Source organism: Xiphophorus hellerii, chromosome 20 (genome assembly GCF_003331165.1).
Source record: "Xiphophorus hellerii strain 12219 chromosome 20, Xiphophorus_hellerii-4.1, whole genome shotgun sequence".
In the NCBI taxonomy this organism is placed as follows: Eukaryota; Metazoa; Chordata; class Actinopteri; order Cyprinodontiformes; family Poeciliidae; genus Xiphophorus; species Xiphophorus hellerii.
In genome coordinates, this window is record NC_045691.1 from 19139716 (window position 1) to 19165758 (window position 26043).

General features: G+C 37.5%; 1 protein-coding gene across 2 annotated transcripts; it reads right to left on the reverse strand.

The window, feature by feature from the left end:
• Positions 1-1239: 1239 nt before the first annotated feature.
• Positions 1240-25339, reverse strand: fgd5b (FYVE, RhoGEF and PH domain containing 5b). Of its 2 annotated transcripts, none has more exons than XM_032550331.1 (21): positions 24912-25339; positions 20856-23241; positions 13724-13865; positions 13241-13299; positions 13109-13139; positions 12822-12973; positions 11869-12025; positions 10552-10642; positions 10370-10420; positions 9864-9922; positions 8738-8809; positions 8418-8486; positions 6584-6667; positions 6373-6452; positions 6196-6283; positions 5354-5491; positions 5061-5163; positions 3513-3649; positions 3332-3430; positions 2510-2664; positions 1240-2134 (listed from the first exon to the last, which is right to left on the reverse strand). In XM_032550331.1, exons 1-21 carry the CDS (start codon positions 24919-24921, stop codon positions 2098-2100), a joined length of 4200 nt encoding a protein of 1399 aa, XP_032406222.1. In that variant the 5' UTR covers positions 24922-25339; the 3' UTR covers positions 1240-2097. The 2 variants fall into 2 exon arrangements, with proteins under 2 accessions (XP_032406222.1, XP_032406221.1); XM_032550330.1 differs by having other exon boundaries at positions 3305-3430.
• Between the last annotated feature and the right edge of the window lie 704 nt (positions 25340-26043).

Below are 26043 nucleotides of genomic sequence, written 5' to 3' on the forward strand. Positions count from 1 at the left end.
CAGATGGTGACTGTTTACACAAAAATGGATTTACATTGCACTTGCTATAAGATATTTAAAAATTACATACTTTTTCAGTAGGTAGACAAAGATTTTGGTCCCTGTGCTGTAATCCCTTTTGTTTGTTCATATTTTTTTAAAGGCATAGTTCAGAATTGTTGATGTAGCACAGATTTAATATCTCACCTGCAGTAGCTAACCTCAAAAGCATCTTTATTTAGTTTAAATCCAAATTAGTTAGTCCCACAGGCTGAAGCTGGCGTCTAGTACAAGAGCGAAGACACCAAACAACGCTTAAAGATATCGTAGCAGTTCATGCAAATGCAATTTTATAACCTTTATATTGCTATCTATTTGCATTGAGTGTTTATCATGTTTTTTGCAAATAATTCAATGAATATTCAAGTAGAAAATGGAGATTGAAGGCAGTGTGCAACCAATGATGTTCCTGTGTGAAATATAATAACTCGCAAAACTTTTAAAGTGTTTCCAAATAGATTAATTACAGTTAAGGGTAAAACTTATTCAGAACCCTGGCAGATTAAGAATTAAGATTATTTTTAACTAATATGTTTTCTTCTGGTAGAATATGAGGAAGTCATCTCTCAAAGAATAAAAAAAAACATGTAAAGGGAGTTTTAGTTTTGAAATAACAAATTTATTGGTTTTTATTTGCATTTTAATTTTAAAAAAATGCATTGCAAAAAATATTTGTATGCTTCTGAGCAGCCATTCCTAATACTACAACATCCAAATAGTTTGTATTTTGCTGACAAGCGTTTTCACAGTTATTAGGTCTAATCATTTTTAGCGATGAGGTTGGAACACCTCTTTGTCATCACCCTAATCTTTAGCTCCCTCAACAGTTTCTCTATTGAATTCAAGTTTGGACTCTAAAACGCTGATATTACTTGCATTAAGGAAAACCATGTTAGTGTACTGCCAGATCGATAGCTCTCAACTTAAAAGCTGCATGATATGAGTTTGAAGAAATTTCTCCGTCGTGCCTGCTGCTAACATGTAGTTGAAAATGAAAATCAGCACATTCTTCTTTGATTTCCAATTTTGACTTCCAATGATTCACTTCCTGCTAAAGAGCCCCCTGGCGGTTGAAGAAAAAATCCACAGAAAAGCCGCATAGTTCAAAGTGTGGGGAAAATGTAGCGGCTTATAGTCCGAAAAATAAGGTAACTGGACTTATTTTGAGACAGTAGAAGTTTGCTATGGTTTTAGCTTTTCTTTTTTTTTTCTCGGGTCTCTGGGACCAGCTTATCTGGGTTTTTACTAAATCAAAATGCAAATAGTTGTATTTACTGCAGGTAAATTATCAACTATTTCTAACTTTTTGAAAGTGAACTGCCTAAAAAAAATCTGAATTATGCCTTTAATATCAGTGCAAACTGAGAAAAAAAATTGATTTACAGGAAGGACTCTCTCCAACAATATGGTACACAGATAAATAACAGTCTTTTGAAAATATTTTTCTCTCGTCTTATCAATCTGTTCTTCCCACCAATTAATATTTTTATGCTTTAAATAAAGTACAAAAAGCACATGTTGAAATTAAGGCATAACTACATCAAAGTAAATATGAGGCCATTTGAGAGTAGTGACTGAGGCTTCAGCGTGTTTTTTCATGTAAACAAGAGCAAAATCCGTCCTTTCATTTCCTTGTTCAGTGTTTTCAAACAGATTAATAAATTAACCAAGTCCAAACATGCCGTGAATTGACTGTATTGTGTATCTTGTGTAAGATGTGATAATAACTCCGATGGATTCTGGGAAATGGGGCGGTGAGTAACAGCTGACAGGCGGCGCTCCACGCTGGCAAGTATCTGGGCCAACATCTCCTGCAGCCCTCGGTGTCACACCTGCTGCGACAGCAGGGAGGGAAGAACACTGCAGAAGGACAAAGTAGGTAGATTGTGTCCTCTTTTTAAAGAACACCATGTATTCTTCTCCTCAGCTTAGCTGGGAGGGTTGTGACATGCCAAACAGAAAAGTGCCTTTCTCCGGTCTTTCCAGTTTGGTTTTACGTCCAGTCGCTTTTTAGAGACGGGGGTTTGTAGGAGGGTGAAGGCAGCAGAAGGGTTGAGTCTATAAATTTGTGGCTTCCTCCATTGCATTGACCCACCTGTGAAGGTAAAAGATTTTATATAAAATATATATATATATATATATATATATTTTATTTTTTTCCAGAGCTGTATCACTATACAGCATACTTATCTGAACTAGTTATTTTCACTTTGGAGAAAAATATTTGGCAAAGGTTGTCTTCCTCTTTTCTGTTAGAGCTCAATGTTTTCTTTATGTGGACCCAGATAAGTCAGCAGATAAATGAAGTGAACTTCAGCTGAAGAATAACATGGCCAAAAATGACCAGATGGGAATATTTTAAACTAATCTGGCATTTTGTCCAGGAGGCAACATCCTAAAAACACACCATTTCCACAGACATAACATTTTAATGTCATATCATGAGCTGTAAGTTAAACAAGCTTCTCACCTCTGAGCTGTGAAGTTATCTTCAGCTTTAAAGGTGTAATACAAAGTGTTTTGGTGGTAAAGCTGGAAGATGTTGGCCTCTGTGTCTCCTCCCTGCTTGTCAGGTAGCTTCACTGTGAAACCCAGAAGCGGTAAACTTTCTGACGCTACCTTCTCCTGAAGATGAAAAGAAAAAAAGAAAAATGACAAGGATAACAAACAATTGTGATATGCAGTTATTTTGTTTTCATTTATCTTATAAATATTGAATAATGCTGTTTCAAGTGTTTCTTTAAGTGTGAAAGCAGTGTCTTAAAAAAGAAATCATGCCACTTGAATTTTTTCAAATTTCGTCAAGTTAAAAGCTGCAAACTATCATTTAAGGCGATTCTAAGTGATTGCCCAACATAAAAGGAGTGCCCAGTTGCGACAGTATTTCCTGTATGTATAATTAAGTCTAAGCACAAATACAGCTGCAATTTGCAAAAAATTATTCACAAGTTAAGATGCCCAGTTAAAGTCCAGACCTCAAAGAATGAGCTTGAGCAAATCTGCAAAAATCTCCGTCTATACATGTGCAAACATATTCCAAAACACTTACAGATGTACTTGTAAAGTATTAACTAAAGACATAAAATACGGCATGCAGTGCTTCAAGCTTTCCTTTCACTTCACATTTTAACAGTTGCACAAGGATACTTACAAGTACATTAATATTTGTGTTTGTAATTTCACTAAATGTACACAATATGCATGAATACGTCTGCGTGTCACTGTGTGCTGTGCAGGTCAAAGGGGATTGCATGTTTCCCCTCACCTCTCGGGCTCGGTAGGTGTAAAGCACCTTGTCTTTCAGCAGGAACCACAGTCTTTTCCAGTTCTTTTTGCTTGTCTTGCTCCGCTGCAGAGTCCCGCTGATGGAGCCTTCCTCTGAAACGGTTGCCTGCAAAACAACGGCAGCTTTTCTTACTAATCACAACAAGGGAAAGCTGCTGTATTCTGAGTGGGGCATTTTGTCCTTTTACCTGAGTGAAAGAGGCTGTGCCTTTTCGATGTCTCCATATATTGGGGGGATGAATATTTTGAAATACGGTGGAGAGGGGACGACTGGAGCGGGTCAGCCGAGGGCTACATTTGGCTGAGAGCTCGGACACTTCTCCTCCTGCGAAGACAAATGGTTTCCTTTTACCCAAAAGAGGAAGCAAGATATGTGAATGATTCATTCCCAAGGAGCGAGTCACTTACAGGAATCTTACATTTCCTCAGCTTGATAAACACAAGAGCAAACATGTTTTTCTGACCACAGATTAGGAATGAACTATTCACAGACAAAGTCATCAAAAAGTCAGTTTGGATTTTGTGGGAAAACAGTTTCCAAATGCAGCACGACGAAGGCAGGCGGACAGTGGACGATGAAGAATATTTAATTACAAAACTCGGGAACTTAAAGACACAAACAGCAACTGAACACAAGAACTAGGGCAACAAAACAGGCAACTAGAACCATATCTAACCCTCGGAAATAAAGAAAACAAAGGTAAATATTAAAATCAGACACAAAGATCTTAATGTTGAAAAATACACTGAAACTAAATAAACTTTTCTTGTCATTTTTCACCAACCAAAAGAGTCTCTACATTGAAATCACTTTTTGATCCTGGAAAATTGAACAGGTGGAATCTGAAGATGTTCCTCTTATGATAATCAGATGAAGCAGCAACTAATTTTTCTGTGAGCCAAATGAATGACAGATTGTATATTTTTACTTTCCCTTTCAAGCACCACATGTGTAGTATTTGCTTGAAGTGACTTTTTAGAGACAAACAAGGGGGAAAAAAGACTACAGATTGAGTGGCGTGATAAATGGTGTCCTCAGAACAACAGCTATGTGCAGTAATATCCTAATGAATAAGACGTGGGCTGATGAGGTGTAGAACAGTGAGATTTCTGCTGGTTTCAGTCAGTAGCCCTACCATTTTGGTAGGGCTGGTAAATGGCTGTATAACAACGGTGATCAGAAAATCAGCAGAAACTGTAACTTCAACTTGACTGCTGCCAGAATTTGTTTTTTTAATAATGGTTTATGTCACTAGCAACCATTTATCACTTTGGTAAATTACAAAATAACTGGGATTACAACAGATTACTTTAAAATCTCTAAGTAGGGTGCCAGTTTGTTAGGTCTCCAACTGCTTCACCGCACAGTACTCCTGCTGACGTCCTTCTTCTCCCTAAATCACCCTATAAATCTTGATCTTATGAGCTCACATTCAGTATGGAGAGTTTTCTACAAGCACATTTTTCCTAGAAGGCCTCTGAGTTACTGTATGTATTGATATCTGGGTTAAGTTCCAGATATAACATCTTCACTCTTTGGCAAAGTTCAGCTATTTTCTCAACTGTCTTGTCACTTCTTTTGTATATATACTGTATCTACAAATATATATGTGCATTTATATATATACTGTATATAATTGTTATATATATATATAAACTTCAGACATGGGACCAAATGTATCTGTGATGTGAAATAAGCCTCAACACAATTAAAAAGAAGAGATTTTTTTTATTACCTCTCTTTTTTAGCTCGTTGTAACAGTGGTCACACACTTTGGCCATGCGGTCTTTCATGTACTTCAGTGGATATCTGTTCCTGGAGCAGCTTCGACAAACAATCTGTTGAGACAATGAAGACAAAATATTAAACAATCTCTAAAAACACTAGCAGCATTCCACACAGACAGTCAAGTCTTAATGTGTCTAGCTGACTATCGTCTTCAAACATCTATCAGTTTCTTCCCTGATATACTAATATAGGTCAAAACAGAGTTCAGTATCCCACAGTATCTTAGAGTAAATGACTTACTCTTCCACAGCTGTGGCAGTGGTGTCTGCGAACAGTGAGGCTGAAATCTGCAGTGCAGTTCATGCACATCATCACTTGTGAGACAGGAACGAGAGTGGGAGCTTTTTCTCCCAGAGAAAGCCAAAGACGATCTCTGGTCTGCAAGACATGCAGAAACCATCAGTGCTTCATCTAAACAGACGGCAGGAAGTTACACATCTTACTGAACGTCGCTGTGATGCAGCTCCAGCAAGATGTTTACATACACCAATCATGGCTTTGAATGTCATTAATTAGGGGCTTTTAATGTCTTAATTGAACAATTCCTTTTAGAAAACATTTCTGAAACACCCTAATGCAGAAAGAATTGAAATCATAGATATAGATACGGATATGTAAATACTCAACGAAATGTGTGAATGAATGTCACTTTATTAATTACACTTTGAACACTATGGTTTCTATAGCCATGTTATAATCCTGGTTGGATATTTAACCGTTTTTTCTTTGAAATGGGAGATGCTAGCATATTTTAAAGTACAATATTAGTGATAAATCAGGTAAAGTTTTCATAGTGGAGAAGAACTGCTTTTACAAATTTTTTCAAATCCAGAAAGAATTGAAATGATTTAAGTACTTGTCATATAAGGACTGATATCTGCATACATTAATTAAAAGTTTGAATGGATGTCCCTTTGTTGTTTGAATGAGCTTTTGTCATAATTGTGCTTGGATATTTAACCACTTTTTGGTTAGAAATGCATATTTTGAAGCCAGTATCTACAGTTACATTCAAATGTACACCAAAAAAACAAACAAACTTGTGCATCTAATTATTGGTTTAATTTAATTAATTTTCTCACCTCTCCAGAGCTGGCTGCAGAGCCTCTTGCTTGTTCAGTCACAGTGCGATTGAGAGTATAATACCAGTCCTCTCTTTCAAGAAAAGAGCTGCAAAGATACACACACACTACTCATCTGATCTGAATGATTTTATTTATTCAATTTTATATTTGTTATGTTATTTTAGAGTGACCCACCTGGCAGACAGGACAATGGAGATCTCTGATCCCTCTATTTTCAAGGCATTTTCCACATTTGGGATGTTGGGTTTACTGACCTGTTTAGTTTGTCAAAAACGTCATGAATCAAATATTAGATTGAGAGAGACGGAGGGGGGAAACATGCAAAGAATTAAATATATGTGTGGTTGAAAATCACAGTGAGAGCAACACAAGACGAGAAGCTGACCTTCAACCCACTGAGTGGCAACGAGTTCTTCAGTCTGTATTTCCCGTCCTGCTGGGGGAAGGTGTAGAGCAGCACATCGTTCATCTGAAAAGACAAAGCACTCACTGTAAACCCTGCAGAAGAAACAAGATGAATGAATACAAAAATTAAAAATAAAATGGGGAAACAGTCACCAGGCCAGGTTTAAGTACTTGTGTATTTGCTGCAACTGTCCAGTAGGTGTCACTTCAGACTAATAAAGAACTCATCTACTGCGAGACTTTCCACATGAAAGCAGTATTTGAGTTTTGAATGTTGTCATTATCGAATAATCACAACAATAATCTGATCCAATCAGAACATGCATTTAATCTCTATTTAAATCTCATAAAAATAACTTTGTAATTTTCCAGTAAAGAAAAGAATTAGAACGAACATAGAGAAAATCCAGTGTGTACACAGCAAAACCTTTTTGAGAGAGATCAAATCAAACACCTTACCTTGGATCTGTTTGAAGTTACGTCACTGTACCCTTTACTACATTAACAGAACATCACTTGATTTTTTTTTTGCCACAGAGTCTTGAAACCTAATTTTACACAAACTACCTTCTCCTGCTGATTAATTTTGCAGTAATTGTTAGATGAGACACTTCTGAGCCTCTTTAGGATCTGAGACAATAATACAAACTTTAAATGTCACAGCAAGACACATTGATTACTGGATAATTAACAACTTTAGGGAAGCCCTTGACTTTTTCATTCTCCTAATATTTTACTGGGATCTGATGTGACACACAAGGAGTCTGCAACCTTTACAAAATAAAAGCCATTTTCACCCTCAATCCAGCAGAATAATCTCATTTAGAGCCGCAAATGTTACACAACCTTTTTGAGAAAATATACAACTTCAGTTGTTTTGATGAATATCTGCTATATGAAATGTGTGGTCATTTTTAAAGAATTGCCATTTTATTTCCATTTTTAGGTTTCAAAATAAAGAAAACATAAATCATTTGCAAATATGTGATAAATAATTTTTTTCTGTTGGATGTTGATGATAAATGGTACTGTTGTTATTTTATTGTGAAAATTCGATGCAGAAATTATTCTATGAAGAAGAATATAAAAAACTGCTAAAATATGCATTTAGTACTGTGTCTATATTTTTTTTACATTTTCGATCCTGAACATTTCTAGCCAACCTGACCTGTTTCAAAAAGAGTATAAGCTTTATTGTGGGAGTAATATTTATGGGCTTCTGACTTTATATAGTTATATAAGGTGAAAGTCTTACAACTTATTGCCAAAAAATAATGAAATGACTTCTTGAACACTTTCTATCATTGTTTTTACTTTAGGATTATCTCAATAAAATGGATAAAATACTTATACTGTGAGTAATACTTTAACAGGTGATGTTGCAACATAGTATTTAACCACTAGCCAGCTAAATACTTCTTTCCGTAGTACTTATCTGTTCACTCTCACATCATTTTAGTGAGTTTACAGTTAAGTAGCTAATATGATGCACACATGAAGCATGGTAAGATGTCTGTATGGACCTTTCCGGTCTTAAAGAGCTAAAAGATCCACGCAGCCTTCCTTCTGCCGGCAGTAAAGCTCCGATTCAGGAACTCAACATTCAGAAACATCCTGCCAGGAAACTCCTGCTCCTAATAGCTCAGTCTGGACATGAAAATAGATCAGGCTGAAAACTCCCCACTCTATGTTTTAAACGTATGTTTTAAGTAAAAACAACAATCCTGCAAACTGTACAGGTTTTAGTATGTCCACAAAAACACAGATATAAACTGTGTGTTGCAGTGTAATTGCAAGCAGGAAGTAGCCTTTACCAAAAACAAATGTCGGGGCTGTCGACTCTTCCTGCTGACCTTCATCAGGGTTCCCTCCTTCACAAAAACCTGACAGTTCAGAAAAGAAAAAAAAAACATGGTTAAATCAAACCAGGCACCCCTGGCAGCTCTTCTGATCCTGACAAACGCAGTGCATCTGCAGCCGTCCGGCCGTGTTATTTTAGGCCAGGCTGGCAGGGTTTTCCCAGCTCGCTGATTGTGTAAAAGGCCAACAACAAGGGGTGGTGGAGGGCAGACAGGGTGGGTTGGCCAAAAAAGAAAGACTCAGACAGAAAACAATGCTCTTATCAGAGTCATACCCTGCCAGGATGAATTAGGTCCCGTGGGCTGTGAACACTGTACGCTATGTTGATCAGACGCAACAGATTCTCCTGAAAAATAGACAAAACAGCAGAGAGAGAGAGATGACAAGTCAAAATAAGAGAGACGAGATGAAAGAGTCAGAAGTTACGGTTGAAGTCACCTGAATCACAAGACAGGACACGTTTTGTTGACTTTGGATCAAATAGTAGTGTTTTTAGTTGGAACGTATGAGTAGAGAGTGAAAAATGTCACCTTAGGAACTATAAAACTGGGAATCACAGAAAAAGTTTAATCCAGATGCATTTTTAGATGCAGGATTTTGCGTTAGGTTGTTTCATAAATTTATGTCTTGTTCCAAACAACGAAGCATAAATTACAGGTAAGTTTAAGGGAATACATTCGGTTTTCTTTCTTTCACTTTTACATAGTAACGAATGTTTACGTTCTATACTTTATGCACAGTAAATGCAAATTTTTCTAGACTCTAGTGTCTTTTCATTGGTATGGAGCTTATGGACATGAGACAAAATTGATATTTAGGGAACACAAACAGGAATACTGTCTGGAAAAACATATTTTTCCAAATGTTACATTTTTTTCCATATTAATTTACATCTGGTAAATGCATAAATTAAATAATAAATCCTGCATGATTATGGAAAAATATTTCATCATGGTAATATGTTTCTCATATAAATTACACTGAGTGGCATATGAGTGAATCATCCAAACTTAGGTGTTTAGCTTTTGTGTCATTTGCGTTACATCAAAGCATGTAATCACTTATTGTTTCTCCCAAATATCAATAACATTATTCTGCTGCCTTAACATGATTGAGCAGGTTGACCACAATATGAAGCAGGACACAGAAGAACCTCAGTGCAGGACACATAACATGGACTTGATTCTGAATCTTCTGGTTATTTTATTCATTTCGAAATGTATCCATGTCTTTCCTTCGGCTCTTTCTTCTGCTTGTTTGTTTTATTTAACTTGGAGGCTCAGCTAATTCTGTGCTACTAAGTGACATAGTTTCTTCTTTATTAAGAAATTAGGTAAAACACTTAATTTCATTACAGCAAATCCTTTTTGTTGTCTCTCAGAGATTTATTTGATACTCACCCCATGTTTTAAGCTGTCATTGACTTGATCTGCAATGTCAGACATGATCGCTACTGCAGCTGTAAAAGATAAATAAAACGGAGAATGATCAGTCTCAACAAACTCTCATAGCTGCTAGGAAGTTTCGAAACTCTTTGCCTGCGTGTAAACGGTACAGTAAGTGAGGAGTCTGGAAGTGTCTGCATGTTTCGACTGAGACGGCTCCCTTATCGGCTCTGCAGCATCAGATAGTGTTGCAGTGGCTTGCCTCCTGGTGTATCACACACATCAGTCTCCAGGCAGAAAGGAGCTGCAGTGGCTGTCTAGTGGGTTTCCACTCCAAACAAAGAAATCTTAATTGGCTCTCTCTTGGCCGTTCCTCCGTGCCAAATGAGCACAAATAGGTTGGCAGTGAACACAAAGCCACACACAGAGTCATGTAAAGCTCCCTTGGCACCAAGAGAGAGCGTTAACGGAGCAGCAGCTGGGTAGTTTTTGTTTGTGGTCTCGCCGCATGTTCACTGTACCTTGGGTGTCTTCGTATTCCTTGGAATCAGGGGAAAGGTTGTTCAGATAATCTGAGTGGAGAGGGAGAAATGATTACTTTCAGAGTAAAACAAATTCACCAAACCATCATCTTTTATTGTTTTGATAATATATGTGTCAATGTGAATCAATTACTTTTTAATTTTTTTTGTAAATGACTCACCTGTGAGGAGCAGACGATACTGAGCAACGCGCACAATAACCTGCAGGAGCTGACGTTGAAGAGGAACTCTCTCCCCGGCTGGGTTCTGCTCCTAAAACAATAAATTACAGTGTAAAAGAAACACTTCAAAGAATTTAATTTTAGTTTAATCAGAGCCTATAAAGTTTAAATGTTAGATTGTTCAATCACTAAATTTATCTTTTACATCGCTTTTGAAGTAAATACTTCTTCTTCCCTGAGTGGCCTTTCAGACCAATTTAATGTAGGACTTGTTTTACTGAGAATAATGAATAAAACAATAAAAATCTAATTAAATCTCTATATTCACATAAATTAATGGAGTTATTATGTTAAACATATATTATATGTAAAAACAAACCCCACATTACTTCAGGATTTATTTTATGCAGCCATTTTATATGGTAGAATTATTTGTATCTACAAATCAAACCCATCAGAGGTTAGCATACAGGCCTAGGACTGCTACACGTTTTAATATAATTATAGATATAGTTTATTCACTATATGTATAACAATTCATATAAGTGAGTATAAGGGAATTGCTTAGAATACAGTTTAATTTAAGGTTCAGTCCACGCCTTAGCAGTATGGATACATTTTTTTGTGTAATATTTGCCTCAGCATTCAGCAGCCTTGTGTTTAAACAGCAGCTTGAAAAAAAAAATCAATCAGATTTAGACCAGCCCAGGTGTGGGGCACAAACATTTTATCACCAGTTTCACATTTAAAGGACAAACAAAATAGCCGCTGGCAGTAATAAACAAAGCGTTCAAGGGAATCAGAGGACATTTTCAACGTCCAGGCACTTAAATCTGACAAAAAACTGCAGAGCTCTGCAAAGACTTGATGCCAGCTTTGTCCTCAGTGGTCGATAAAACGTAGAGAGAACCTTTAAAACTCCTGTGTTCATAAACGAAACACACTCAGGCCCACTGGACATCCATCCACAATTCAGCTACGTTATTGCAAAGGACAGGGATAGTTTGTATTATTAGCCCCTGAGGGGGACAAACAACCTCAGCATTGATCTGCGACATCAAAAATACTTTATTGTTTTAAGTAGTGAACAGATGCTGCAGCTCTATTTCATAAACTAAACAGAGATTAAGCAAAGAAATTAGAAAGGAAGTCACCCTGTAATGAGAAAATGCGTTCATAGTTGTGATTTTTGTGCCTACCAGAAGGTAATACTGTATGGAAAAGACTAAATTCAGATTTTAAGAACCCCCAACATTTGAAATGAAAAATTACAAGCAAAGATTGTAAATTTTGAATGAGAGAAATAGCAGGTCTGACCTCATATTTCTGAACTATAGCTGCAAACGCAGGTGAAGCTCTGCAGCCGTCCTCCAGTAAACTGATGCTTCGATCATAATGGCCGATGTAAGTGGTGAAGACCAAAAACTCTGCTTTCCTGGACAGGAAAATATCAGCAATCCTTTGGCTGTCCTCCCTGAATGGAAAGAAACCAAAGGTAGAACTAAACAGAGGAAGCACCGTCCACACACCGTCCATATTTTCTCACTGATAGTGTGATGTATTTGGTTATTGAAAAGTAACAAGATTTTACTGGCAGGTTGTAAACTGAAAAAAAAATTGGTAAATGTAGCACACCTAAGTGCTAATGAATAACAACACTCCAATTTGAAAGCTTTTACTGAACAAGGAGGAGTCTGAGTAGAGAATGAAAATTTCTCTCTACTTAGATTTCTTTAAGCTCAGAGGTGTATGAAGTTAATCAAAATAGGTTTTCTGTGACTTATGAAGCTATGAGAGAGAGCAAGACTTTATAGATAATGGAAAGACTAACTGCAGTACAATAAAGATGTCTAGTTTTATCTATTTGTGCTTTAAGTTTTGAAACATAGAGCTGAAAATGTCAGCAGCTTTCTTAAGATCTCAGTTACCGTAAGGCTCTACGTTATCTACAATATTCAAAGCTGAGGTTTCAGTAATTGTAATAATTGCTAATATAATTTAAAATGTTATGTTTGGTTCAAATTATAGTTCAATCCTATAAAAACAAACACACACAGCAGGAAATGTAAGTAAATATTTTAAATGCTGTTCAAATTTAGACTAAAATAGCTCCTGGCATTTCAAGACTTTACAAAACCTGGATATCAGAAATTGGCCCAATAATTTTGATTGGTGCATCTCGTTTTGCTTATATGTCAACCAATTTTTTTGTTGTTGTTGTTTTTTGTTTTTTTTTGCAGGAAAGTGTCGTTTGTTGCCTAACGACTCACCAATGTCCGATTCGACTCTCCAGCTCGGTGAGGATTTTGCTATGCAGTATGTAGACATCAGGCAGCTCATTGAGAATCTCTCTGAGTCTCTCATCGTCCATCGCCGGCTGCCCGTCATCCCCGACTGCAGACCCCACAACTTTCCGAAAGTCCTAACACAGTAGCAAAAGTGGAGGGCTTCATTTAATAATTAAAAAAATCTGGCATGGTGCGAATACTTTTCTTCTGCACGGTGTACAATGCATATTGGACAAGTTTTATAAAAACAATAAAGACACTTCACTCACTTTCTGAAGCAACCTGAGGGCCTTCACATGTCTAAACACCAAAATGAAAACATTGATTTAGTCAGGATTCATATGGGAGCATGATTATTTTTAACAGACAAACATGAAATGAAACTAGATATTTACACTTACAGTCGCTCTGTATCCACCAGCTCTTTAACGATGTAAAAGGCTCTGAATCGACCATCGGACTGTAAATAGTAAATAATTAACTTTTAATTGGCCCAGCATCACAAGTAATTCATTCATTTTGGCTGAGGTTCAACAAATGTACAATAACTGTCTCCCCTCTTCACGGCATCTCAAAGCGGTGCTTAAATTCCTAATAACTCTGACAATCTTCAAGAAGCCCATTATTCTCCATTAATCTGCCTCTAAATCTTGATTTGTGAGACCCTTTGTGCAATAAAAGGAGGTGGAACACAAGCAATCCACTTTTTGTTGTTGTGCTCTTCTAATTTCCTTCTCAATATCAGACACCAGGCTACTCAAAATAACTACATAAATAAATTACATTTTAAATTAAAAGATCCTTAAGCAGTAATTGGGAAATAAATGTAAGATTTTAATTAAAATAATTTGGTTTTCCCAGACTCAGTGTTGGTGGGAGCCAACCTGTCGGTCATAGTTGACGTCTGTCCCCACGTCTTCCTCCTCAGAGGTGCGTCCTTGGTCTTCGTCCCCCACCGTCTCTCCCCGATCGTCACTCCTGGCACCAGCAGCCCCCGAACAGACGTTGTAGGCTTCTGTGTAGGCACTGAGGAAAAAGACAAGCGGACATTATAAATGAGGATGTAGGAAGAATCACATGAAGAAATGGACTTCCCAGACTGGGCATTAGCGTGTCCTGGCTTGTTTAGATGCAGATGGACAGTTTTCTGCAGTTATTCAGACCTTTTGCTGAAATCCGTCCTGAATGATTAGATCTCAATTACAACTGAAGATGCAAACAAATATATAGGTCTACAGATTTCGCATCGGAAATCCGTCATGAAGTTATCGTGTCAGATTTACTTGTTTTGTTTTTCTTTACAAAAATCTTGAGAAGTCAATTTATGATATGTGCAATGTTTCAACAAAGGATTCAAATCCTTTAATTTTGCTCTGTCAGGTAACAACTGCAAATTTCAGTATATTAACAGGATTTCATGTGATAAAACTGCTTCACTGTGATCCCCCCCCAAATAAAATCCAGCACAACCACCTAATTGTTAACCAGAGTTAACGTGTGTGATTTAATTTCATTAAACCTAATCAGAGAATAAGTCAAATAGTGACTTTGAAGAAAACCGAACCAAATGTGCTATTTTTTTAATATAAAAACAAAATAAAAAGGACAATTTGACAAAAAGCATAGGAGAAAAGTTGACTTAAGTTGCTTTGACAGAAGAAAAATTCCTCTTCTGCATTAGTAAATATGAAAATTAAGATAATACACTAATGATAAGCAAAACTCATTAATAAACATTAACCAATGAGAAACAAGCAGAAGAAACTAAAAAGAGAGCGCACTATGACCATCTGACATGTTCTGACACTTATAAGCCAAGAAATAGCTAAAAGGGAAATTAGTTTTCACAAAAAAATGCTCATTTCTATATAGTGTTGAGAAATGATCAATAACTATTAGACTAGTAGAACTGAGACATTGAGGATGTCTCATCTAAGGAGGGGACAAAAACTAGATGACTCACTCGTATAAGTAATTGTATTAAGTTTAGATGGTTTTTTTTTTCATTAAAATTAGTGAACAAACCAAGTATTCCCAATAAGTTTTCATTAATGCCCGCTAACAAATGCAGCAAGAAAAATAAAAACTCTGTTGTTCTATCACACCAACTGGTATCATCCTGTTAAGACCTTTATTCTCTACAAACACAGATTTTACATTTGTCTCTGCAATTAGATGCTTTTAATGTACGCCTCGCTCTGTTCTCAGACATTTAGTCATCTGGGAATAAATCACATGGATTTAATTTAAACATCAAATTTTAATTTGCAGTCCTTCAAAATCTTCTACATTGAATTATCACTATAATAAGCATATTTAGTGTAGACAATGTGAATAAATAAAAGATTGAAGGATTGTAAAAAGCAATAAACTGGTTCAGAAAACCCTCCAGTGACAACCGCTGCCAACCAGAGACACATGTTGGTACTTTATGCTGCTTGCTTTTCTTCTGCAGTGAAACCAAAATGAATATGCTAATGGCTGTAGCACAGTGGGGAATGTAAGCAATGCAAATAAAACCGGGCTTTTAACTTACAGTGGTGTAACATTGAGTTCCTGCGAACGGATATCCGCCTTGCCAACCCTCCTGCCATGTTTTATTCCCAGTGCTGTTGGATTTAACCCCACCGAGATGCAAATTAGCTCCATACGATTCACATATGTGAGCTGTTTGGTTCTCTGCATCACACACATTACAGCCTGCATGGCCCATTACTGCTTACTGGAACAAACTTTGAATGAGACACCAGGGGGATGGAGTTAGGGAACTACAACACATGAACACTTTCTATATTAAGGTTTTATATCACTCCCAAAGAAACCGCCACCACTCCTCACTCCATTGCTACCACATGAAAAAGCTCCAGGAGGAAGCTGTACAGATACAAATCACACAAGGAGATAAAAAAAATAATGCTGCCACTTCTCCTTCGGCTATAGTTTCTGGTGAATCAGACATGATTTTTAAACTAATAATTAACTAATATGGTTTCTGCAGGCTAAACCACTTCAGTCCAACCGGATTTTACAGTGCTGTGGTAAAACCCGCCAGTGGGTTCAGCAGAGGCTCAAACAGACAAAATACTTAAAGAATCATTTTACAATGAAGTGTTTAAAGTCAACGCTGGATCAGTTCACCATCCGAATAAAAAGAGACCATTCTTTATATGAATTAAGTATTCACATACATGTAGCCATCTTTGATCACTGCCTAAGATGAAATCAGACTGAACTGTAACTCCCTTAGGTGAGCTGGAGTCACCCAGATTATTTGTATTTGCTAAATACCAGGAGTGGGGGATAAACTCTATTTTCAGTGCATCCAGGTAATTTTATTTTAATACACAAAAAACAACCACAATTAATCAACAAATGTTATAACTCAGTTATCAAAAGACTGAATTTGAATTCACACCTCCAGGCAAAAGTAAGCAGCAAACTGTACTTCAGGCCAGCCAGAGGACAATGGATCAAGTGATATCAAACCTCTCCCTAACTCGAAAAAAAAGCAAAGCTGATTAAAAAGTAATTTCACCTTTTACTGCAAGAGTCTCCAGGGGTTTGGACACAACATCCTATCTGAAAGGTCTGTCACTAAAACGTTGATCCCCACACAATGAAATAACCCACCAAAAGTGGCAAGATCACAAAAAGCAGGTAAGGCAAATCAAGCTTGTCATGGACATCTATTGCCAAAAAACCCTTTTGTTAGGGTTTATAGTGCAGTTAAGATATAAACAAACTTACTTTGGTTTCAAAATTAATTATTTTATCAATTTTATTGTGACTTTTATGATTATTACTATAACAATCATTCAGCTTCATGTTATAACTGTATGGAGGCTCTGTTTGTTGCTACTTAATATAGTTTGTTTGTTGCGACTTAATATAGTTTTCTTCATAAACTTAACGTGGTTTTAATTAAGCTCAGTATGCCAAAGAGACTTTGATATTGTGAGGCTGCTGTTATAACTCGTTCATCATTGTTTTTATCTTCAACATATTTTTGCAGCCTAAGCAAATGAAGATGAAAGAGGAAGCCAGAGATCAGGTATTAGAAAACCTAAAAAAAAAACCAGTTCTGAGGATGAACCTCCACATCGTCTTCATGGTGGTAGGCTTTTTTTTTTTTTTTTTTTTTTTACACTGAGCAGCTGGCTACCGTTTTAACAACAAAAACTGGTGTGTTACCAACACTAAGTGCTTAATAAACATGATTTGATTTAAAAAATAATTGGACAGAATTTATTCCCCTTGTTAATCTGCCATTTCTCTTTCATACATTTTATTCATTGTCAGCTTTCAGGGCCTGTGACGGCCTGGTGACCTGTCCAGGGTGAACCCCGCCTCTCATCTGATGACTGATGGAGACGGGCACCACCAGCCCCCCTCACCACCCTGCAAGGATCAACGTGTTCAGATCATGGATGGAAAGCTTTTAAGATAGATTGTCTCCCTTAAGTCCACACTTAAAACAGGTTCATAGTTAATGCCAGCATCAACTGATTCTATGATATTGCTGACTATTTGTTTTCTACTTCACCCAGAAATGTTTTTCACTCCAGGCATCCGGTCCCAATCATCATCAGTTCTGATGATGTCACATACATAGCAAGTCCACAACGTCTTAAAATTGTAAGTCTTCATTTTTTCTTTGCTGTTTTTCTGTACTCTTTAAAACACAAGTGCTTTCTCTGTTTGATTGTTCTGTTGTTCTTTTTTGTAGGTTTCTGTAAAGTGCAGTGGTGCAGTGAATGGAAATGTTCTGTTGTTGATCCTCACAGTTCTCAGGAAGGAGAAATGTCAGTTTGTCTGCAGTAATACAGGAATACTGTGACATTGTATTAAAGCAATACTCTGTCGTTGGTGAAATATTTTTCACATGTCCTCTAAAGTGTACCTATTGTTTTATTGTGCTAATTTTCATAAGCATGTCGTATGTAAACTTTGAATGTATTGACAATTTGAAGAATTCTGTTATAGTATATTGGCAGTGTACTCTTGAAAAATGTGGGTAACACTTTATTCGATGGGTGTGCAGAAGACTGACACGATACTGTCATAAACATGACATAACACCTGTTAGGGACATGCTAACAGGTGTTATGAAGTGTCTTTCAGTAAATAATGACACTTTTAATGAGAAGTTGCTTTAAAAGTTGGATGACAGGTGTTATGTTTATGACAGTGTTATGTCAGTCTTATGCACACCCATCAAATAAAGTGTTACCAAAATAGTAACATATTGAAAGCACAATGTAATTAATTTCACCTGTAAAGTGTGTTGTAGTTGATCCTTCTGTGTTCTGGTAGCCTGATGAGTTTGCAGTACTGTAGTGTGTATGAAGCATGTAATGTACAAAGTGGCAAAGCAAAAGTAACTAAAAAGTGGACTTCATTAGTAATTATAATAAACCAAAAGTGTAATTGTAGCATACTGTAATCACACTACTAATATATAAAATATGTAATTTTAAATGTAATTCAATCACAAAAGTAGTACACTCAAAATATAATAATCAAGCACGTTTATATTACATAAAAAGCAATATACTTAAAGTACACTAAGTTTAACTTAAGTTGTCCAAAAAAAGTACGTTGAAGTACACTTAGTACTCTTTAAATTGTGCTTTAGTACAATTTAAATACTATTAAAATACACTAGGCACAAACTTAGTTGTTCCAAAATGTCACACTTTAAGTTAATTAATCCTAAGTGAACTTGAAGTATACTCATGATTAGTCTGACCTAAAGTATGCTCAAGAATGTTAAAATTTAGCATACTTAGTATTTAATTTTTCACCAGGGTGTGATTTGTTGCTGATATATTTGTCTACTACGGTTCTTTATAAGACAACCGGACTGGTGTTTTAAGTTTGGACTCATCATTCTGTATTTAAATTGCAATAAGTCAGGACATACACACCTGAGCAGATGACAGAATGTGTCTGTGACTCGTTTAGGGCTTTTACATATGCAGGTTGTTATTATATCAGTGTAGTAACAATATATAAAACACAGTAACTGATTTCAAATTACATATCGGCGTATTTATAAATAAAATTAATTGCAATTTCTATCCCGATATTGTATTGTTTTGTTGCACATACACAATAAGAGACCGTGAACACGAAGAGGGAAGCTCTGCAGACACCATCTGCTGACTACAGAGCACCTTGAGATTGTATCTCTGCCTGATGTAGCTGCCTGGCTGGAGAAGAGCAATGAGTCCAAACTACTCTGACTATTATTCATCCTGAGAGGGCTGTATGATATGGGCAAAACAAGCAGGAATTCAGAGGGGGATGGGCACACATCAACACAGCATACTCAATTATAAAAACAAATAATACCAAATTAAGAGACAAGAAACTTTAAAAATCAGTGAGGCAACATTTCTTACTGAAACTGGGACATAGACATGAAAAGACCATCCCTACAACAGCATTGTTCAGTCTCCCTCCAAACATGTCCTAACAACACATCGGCACACACAGCCAGAGCCGGAGTTCATTAAGGCCCTCACCACAATAGTCTGGGTATATTGTTTTCCTCAGTTTTTGACTAAAATGTCCATATGAAAACTCTGGGATTCCAATCAAAAATTATGCAATATCTTTGCAGTGCCAGCAGGAGGCAATAATGTTGACAATAACGATGTCACAAATCAAAAGAAGAAGATCCTAAACGTGGCTACGCCAAAGCTAGACTTAAGATTCTTTCATGCTATTGCACTTTTTTTCTTCTAAGTTATTGACTTCTTGAAGTTTAGTGGAAGCAGGCAAAATAAAATTAGACAAAAGTTTTTAAAAAAGCAACCCAAAACACACATTACCGTTGTGGTTTTTTGCACAGATTGTGGAATTGGGGAAATGTAATTAAACTTTACTCTGCAGGGGCGTGCTGTGGTGGCGCAGGGGGTTAGCACGCCCCACGTTTGGAGGCCTTAGTCCTCGACGCGGACGTCGCGGGTTCGACTCCCGGTCCCGACGACCTTTGCCGCATGTCTTCCCCCCTCTCCTCACCCTCCTTCCTGTCTGCCTACTGTGGAAAAAATACGAGCCACTAGCGCCGCAAAAACTCTTTGGAGAAAAAAAAAAAAACTTTACTCTGCAAAACATTGTCGTAGACTTTTTACTTCACCAAAAATTGAAGTCATGTATGAACTATGGAGACTACTCTGGTCAGCAGAGGTCTGCTTAGGTGAGCCAGCATTAGTTTTTATTCTCCTCAGCTCTAAAACAAACTCATTGGAAACCTGAGATGTGCACAACCAGCCAGCTCCTTTTAACTGGGAGTGAAAATAAAATTGTTTACTGTGGCATTTGATTTACGAATCACACAAATGAACTATTTCCCCAGACACTGATGAGTGATTGAAACATAGAATTAAAGGCTGTCTGCACCACTGTAATGGGCCAAAAAAATCAATTGACAGTAATTTATTTTTAAAATCTGTTTTAAAATTGCATATAAACATTTCTTCCATTTTAGCCAATGCTTTTAAGTGTTTCACATATTAAGCTTTTTTATATTTTAATGTATTTTCTTTCATTTTCAGAAAATTAATGGAGTCACCTTGAATTACCTTGTGTATGAATGGTATTATGAAAAGACATTTGCTTATCAAAATGAAACCTATTACTAAAATAAAGCTCTCTACATTTAACAGCACTTTTGAAATGCTTATTTCTTTAGAAGAGATTAAATGTATAAAAAATTGATATTAGCTGGTTAATAAATAAAGCGTCATTTGGCTGCTTAACAGACAGGCCACACAAAGTTTGCCCATTATAAAATACCAGTACATTAGTAGAAATGATGAGAGGTGCAGGTGAGTGTGACAAGAATTGCTAAATGTTATAGGAATGGACAAATAACTCTGTCATAGTCCCTTCACCTTGATGAAACAGATTAACCTTTCAGCTAATAAGTGAGCAAAAAACAAAGCAGATTTCTACCATATTAAAGCAAATTTATTTCCAGTTCTAATTCAGTCAAGCTTGTTAACATACCTTTCAGTTTCCTCTTCAGGTAAATGTGTTTTTGTCTCAAATCCTGGAAGACTCTTCATGTCGACATAACCATCTGTTTCATTTGTTGAAGACAAAACTCGACTAGGACGGTCAAAGAAGTGTGTGAGTGGCATCTGTCGAATTGGCCTCCACTGTGGCATCTGAACATTCTCATAATCTGAGCTGAGCGGAGGGACGTTCTCATAATCTGAGGTATCAGTGTTGGGAAAGGAGATAGAGCGGGGTTTGGTGAAAGGAAGAGGTGCAAAAGGCACTCGGGAGCGGTCCTCGAAGGACTCCACTCGGACAACACTCCTGTTGAGGAAGGCCACAGAGTTCCCTTTCCTTTTACTCTCTTTGTGGAACAGAAAGTGGGATGAAGACTCGGGTGATCCCTGAGGCTTGTTTGCCTGACGTAAATTTAGTTGTGGAGAACCACTCATGCTCTGCCGATCAAACGCCAAAAGTCTGTTGTGTGAACAATGGCTGGACTCAGCCGAGGATTTCAAAGAGGATGACTTGGCATCTGTTCCAGACTTATGTTCCGTTTTCCACCCAAATTTAAGTAGAAAGCGCTTAATGGAGGATTTCTTTTTCCTGTCCTTCTCTGAAAACTCTTCTCTAGTAAGAAGAGAGGGGGAACTCTTTGTGATAGGCTTTTTGGTGATATAGGCCAGCTCAAAGGGAGGGGGGATATCCATCAAAGAAGTAGGTGTGGACAGGGCACTAGAAGAGAGAGGTGAGCACCTGGAGAAGCTCTCAGATGAGGAAACCCCATCTCTATGTCTGTAGGAGTCATCCTTGTAGATACAGAGAGGTGTGTTGTGTCCCTCCATGGACAGGGAGCGTGGGTACAGAGACAAATATTTGGGTTTTGAATAGCTTTTGTGCCGCGTTGAATTTAACACTGGGCTGCTGCTCAATGCAGGTTGTCCTAATCCACTAATGTAGGTCTTATGGAGAAATTGTACTCCCCGATCCCCCGCAGTAGTGGAAATATAATTTGACAAAGAGTGTGTTCTAATACCAGCAGTCTTGCTATCCAAAAGAAAACCACTTTCAGTACATGAACTTTGCCCTGGTTCCTCATAAACATGCTCATCTGTAATGTGGAGCTCCATGTCACTGGTCTCATCCAGAAAGGGCACAATGTGACCCTCCAAATCCTCGTCATCTTTGAAGACTTCAGAGTCATTTGGGGAGAGCAGCTGGCTCTCAGAGAAAGAAGACGTCAGTGAGGTGTCTGTGTCTGTTGGCACTGAGATGGCAACCTGTCTAAACCTTGGCTGGCAGTCCAAGTGGTTCAACATATCCTCCATTTCTGTAGCCTTGTTATTGCCGCCATACTCAATATCTTTATCAGTGTTCATGCAGTCCACAAAATGTCCATTCTCAGGTGTTTCATTGTATTTTCCAGCTGGTACTCCAGTTCTTTTTACAGAGGTACTGCCACTTTCTGAGAGCGTAGCTGTCATGTTAATAATATCCTCTGAACAGATGTAAAAAGGCTCAATTGCTTCAGAACAAACTTGTTGGTGGATTTTAGGAATGTAGTCATACAAACTAATCTCCTGCTGATTTTCACCCTTTCCATTAATTTGATGGCCACACATCAACTTCAGGCTATTACAACACCAATTTGGACCTGGCTCTTTCTCTCTTCCCTGAGTGTCCATCATTCTCTCCTTAAGACATAGTCCATTTTCAGCAGAAGACTTTGATAAATCATCTGCAGTACTTCTGTCTCCAGTTGTTTGAATCTGCTCCTGCGTTACGATGGAGTGGCAAAACAATCTATCTTCAGGACTAGCAGAAATGTCTCCCATTGAGAGGCCGTCTGCATCAGCCAGTGCCTCACCTCCATCACAACCTTCAGCATCCATGTCGTCTGTGTCAGTAATCTCCTCTGCCTCCTCGGAGTCAGCTGTGAGTCTGTCGTCACTAACCCATAGTGTTTTCAGGGAGTCCCCTTCCTCTGTAAGGGCCCTGTCTGTTAATCTGCAATCATCCATGTTCTTACTTTCATCTTCCTCCTTTTCTGCTTCTGTGCCTCCACTGTCCACCGTCCCCTTTGATATAGTTTCTAGATCTCTTTTGTCGAATTTGAGACTACTGAGATTTAAGTGTTTCTTCCCAGATGATGTGTTCATGATAACTTTGTTCAGGCCATTCTGCTTCACAGTTGCTTTGTCACTTCTTGCATCAGATGATTGTGCACTCCCGTTACTGAACCCTCCTTGGTTGCCATTTATCAGCACTTTGACTTTAGGTTTTGGGGCTACAGAAGGTTTAGGACCCCTGGATGCAGAAGTAAGAGGGGAAAGCAGCTTCAGGTTGGCGTGACAAACAAATCTTGGCGTTGGAACCGCTGAAGGTTGGGTGCAGTCTAAAAGAACAACAGGAAAAGGAAACTGTAAGATTATTGACTTTAAAATAGCTTACAGGGTCATTTGTGTGCTGTTCCTGTGACCTAAAATGGCTCAGAAACTTACAAAGACATAGAAGTAAATGGTGTGAGATCACAGTAAAACACTTTCTCAACAAAATGCGTAAAACTAACTAATTTCCTGCTGGCAATCTGCTATGTTAACCACCCAGGGTAGTAAAAGAGTTTTGCCATATAAGGAATCCAACAATGTTTTGCAAAAGTGTTGCATGTGTAATGATCCAAACACAACCCACATTTTCAGTCTCAAATAGGTGCTAGCTAAATTTAGGCTGCCAAAGATTGTCAACAGAGAAATCTTAATATGGTTAAGATCTCTGTTATAACACAAGGAAGGTCTCTTGTACACACAGAACCAAACAAATTTACTTTCTACAAACTGCTTAACTATTTGCTTAACCTGAATCCTTTGCTAATGTCGTTAGGACAGATGCCAATTAGTTTTAACTAAACATTGTACCCAAGTTTGTTGGGCTGGAGTGGAAGGACCTCCTTCAATTTTCACATAACGCCATTTTTAATTAAAAACATCCGTATCATAGTATTCAGAGTAAAATAATGCTGTAAAGTAATGTTTAGGCTCCTTCAAATCAACACATGACGAACAGAAGTGGATAGATGAATGGATGGACGGATAGAGGTTATTCAGTGGGTTGTATTGATAAATTTAATATATGAGATGTTTCATAGAGTTGGCTCTCTGACCATAAAAAACCAAACTCTACAAAAGCAGACACGGCTCTGATTATCACTGGAAGTATTTTTGAGGAATAAAATACCATATTTGACCAAGGACTAATTTTGTAGAGTAACCCAAACTATATTGTTTTTCTTCCAGCAGTTTTGGAAGAGAATGTCCATTTTAATCTTAATGAACCACTAAAAGAGAGAAGCAAAATTGTGCCAACACCTGATTTCCTTGGTCAGTCTTTGTCAATAGGATGGCTAATTCCCCAAACTACAGTGGGCTTGTTGAAATCTGGTGCTATAGAAAGGCGATAACGCACTGGTAATGAGTAATGCATGCTTTGACACAGTTCCAAAAGAATACAAAGAGGTCTGAGGGATTTCCCTGACTCACTTCCTGTGATTCAAGCCAAAGAGACCCCTGTCAGGAGGCCGTTAGCTTTAAGAACAATACATGAAACAATAGATAAAACCATTATGAACCAAAATATGTCTTTTATGGATCTTGTAAGCCAATTGTATCCCCAAACCTTCAAAATAACAAGACAGTTATTTTACTGAAACTATAAACTTTATCAAATATTGTGAGCCTTTACTTTTTAACACACAATTTTACATAACTTATATTCAGGGTTTTATAAATGTGCTGCTTTTTATACAGTAGGATCAGTCTATTTGAGTTTTAATCGTAACAGTTTTTAAAATCAGACGCAAAGCAGACGGTTTACTTTAACAGCACAATTATGTCTTATTGAAGAAAAAAATTTTCTTTTCCTGGTGTTTGATTCCGAGTTCAAAAACAAATGTAAAAACTGAAAACCTTTCAACATATAACAACTAATATTTTTCTCTGATCTTCAGAAAATATGGTTAAGTATTGTAATGGAAACTGTTAACCAAAAAAAAATAAAAAATCATCTCACCTGTGTTCATTTTTGCGCGGCGACCACCTCCAACATCCCGTCCGCAAAAGCAGACACGGCGCAGGCCAACAATTGGCAGCGGATCCCGGCAGTAAACTCCGCTGAAATGTCCGCACAGACGCTGAGTGACTGCGCCTGTTTCTCACCGCTGGCTCCGTCTCCTTTCCTGCTCAGCTGATCGCCCGCGCGTCCTACAGCGCGCAGGACGCGACTGGAAACCAAATGTGGGGACTCGATCTGATAAACACACACCACCGCTGACATCCCTCTGCAGACACACAGACGCTGCAGGTCCGGACAAGTACCGAGGCAACCGAGAACCGTAACATCAGCGCAAACTCTAGGCTGATTAGTTGTTTGTCTTATGAGCGCTCTTTGGTACATGGTGCAGAGGTAAAAGGGCAGCAGTCTACGCCGCAGATGATGGGACGCTTTAATGACGTTAAAGCTGTGTAATAATCCTATTAGAAAAATGACCCCAATTCATAATAACATCTGACAGTATTAACCTTTCACAAAAATCCACTGTGCAGCATGGAGAAATGAAACAACTGTAATCCAGAGAGTTTATCGTCAGTCTAACAACATGTTGATTATTAATGGTACAATAATTATAATTGAATCTATTAAACTCTGATTTTCACAAATTTGTCTGGATTTTATGCATAATTTATTTCTGCAAAGAATTTTTTTTTTTGAACGACTGAAACACAGCAATGAACAAATTTCTAATTTCAAAATAGTTTTACTTCTTAAAACTATTTAAATTCTATTTCCTAAAATAATTTTACTCAAAATTGATTTAATCTCTGAAATTAGTTTATATCTAATTTATGCTGATTTAAATATTACAAGAAAAATACAATACGTGTCCATTTCTGTTTTAGAAATTACCTTAAGCGAAGAACATCTGCAGTATCATCACTATCCAGAGATGGCCCCAGGTTTGAGGGGCTTTCAATCTTACCAACATTTACATATGGGCCCCGTATTAGTGGAAAATAGGCCCCATTGGGACTGCTAGCACTCAGTTGGCTATGTAAGGTTGGTGTGAGTCTCTGGACAAAAACTAGTCCATATGGGTCCAAAAAAGGTTCCACAAAATGAAATTAATTTCTTGATATGCCTCTAC

Excerpts from the sequence above, each read along its gene's own strand:
- fgd5b (XM_032550330.1), bottom strand. Across the intron at positions 12,974-13,108 it reads CCCTCAGGTTGCTTCAGAAA|GACTTTCGGAAAGTTGTGGG; the intron begins GTGAGTGAAGTG and ends CTACTGTGTTAG. Across the intron at positions 6,668-8,417 it reads AGCCCCGACATTTGTTTTTG|ATGAACGATGTGCTGCTCTA; the intron begins GTAAAGGCTACT and ends TTGTCTTTTCAG.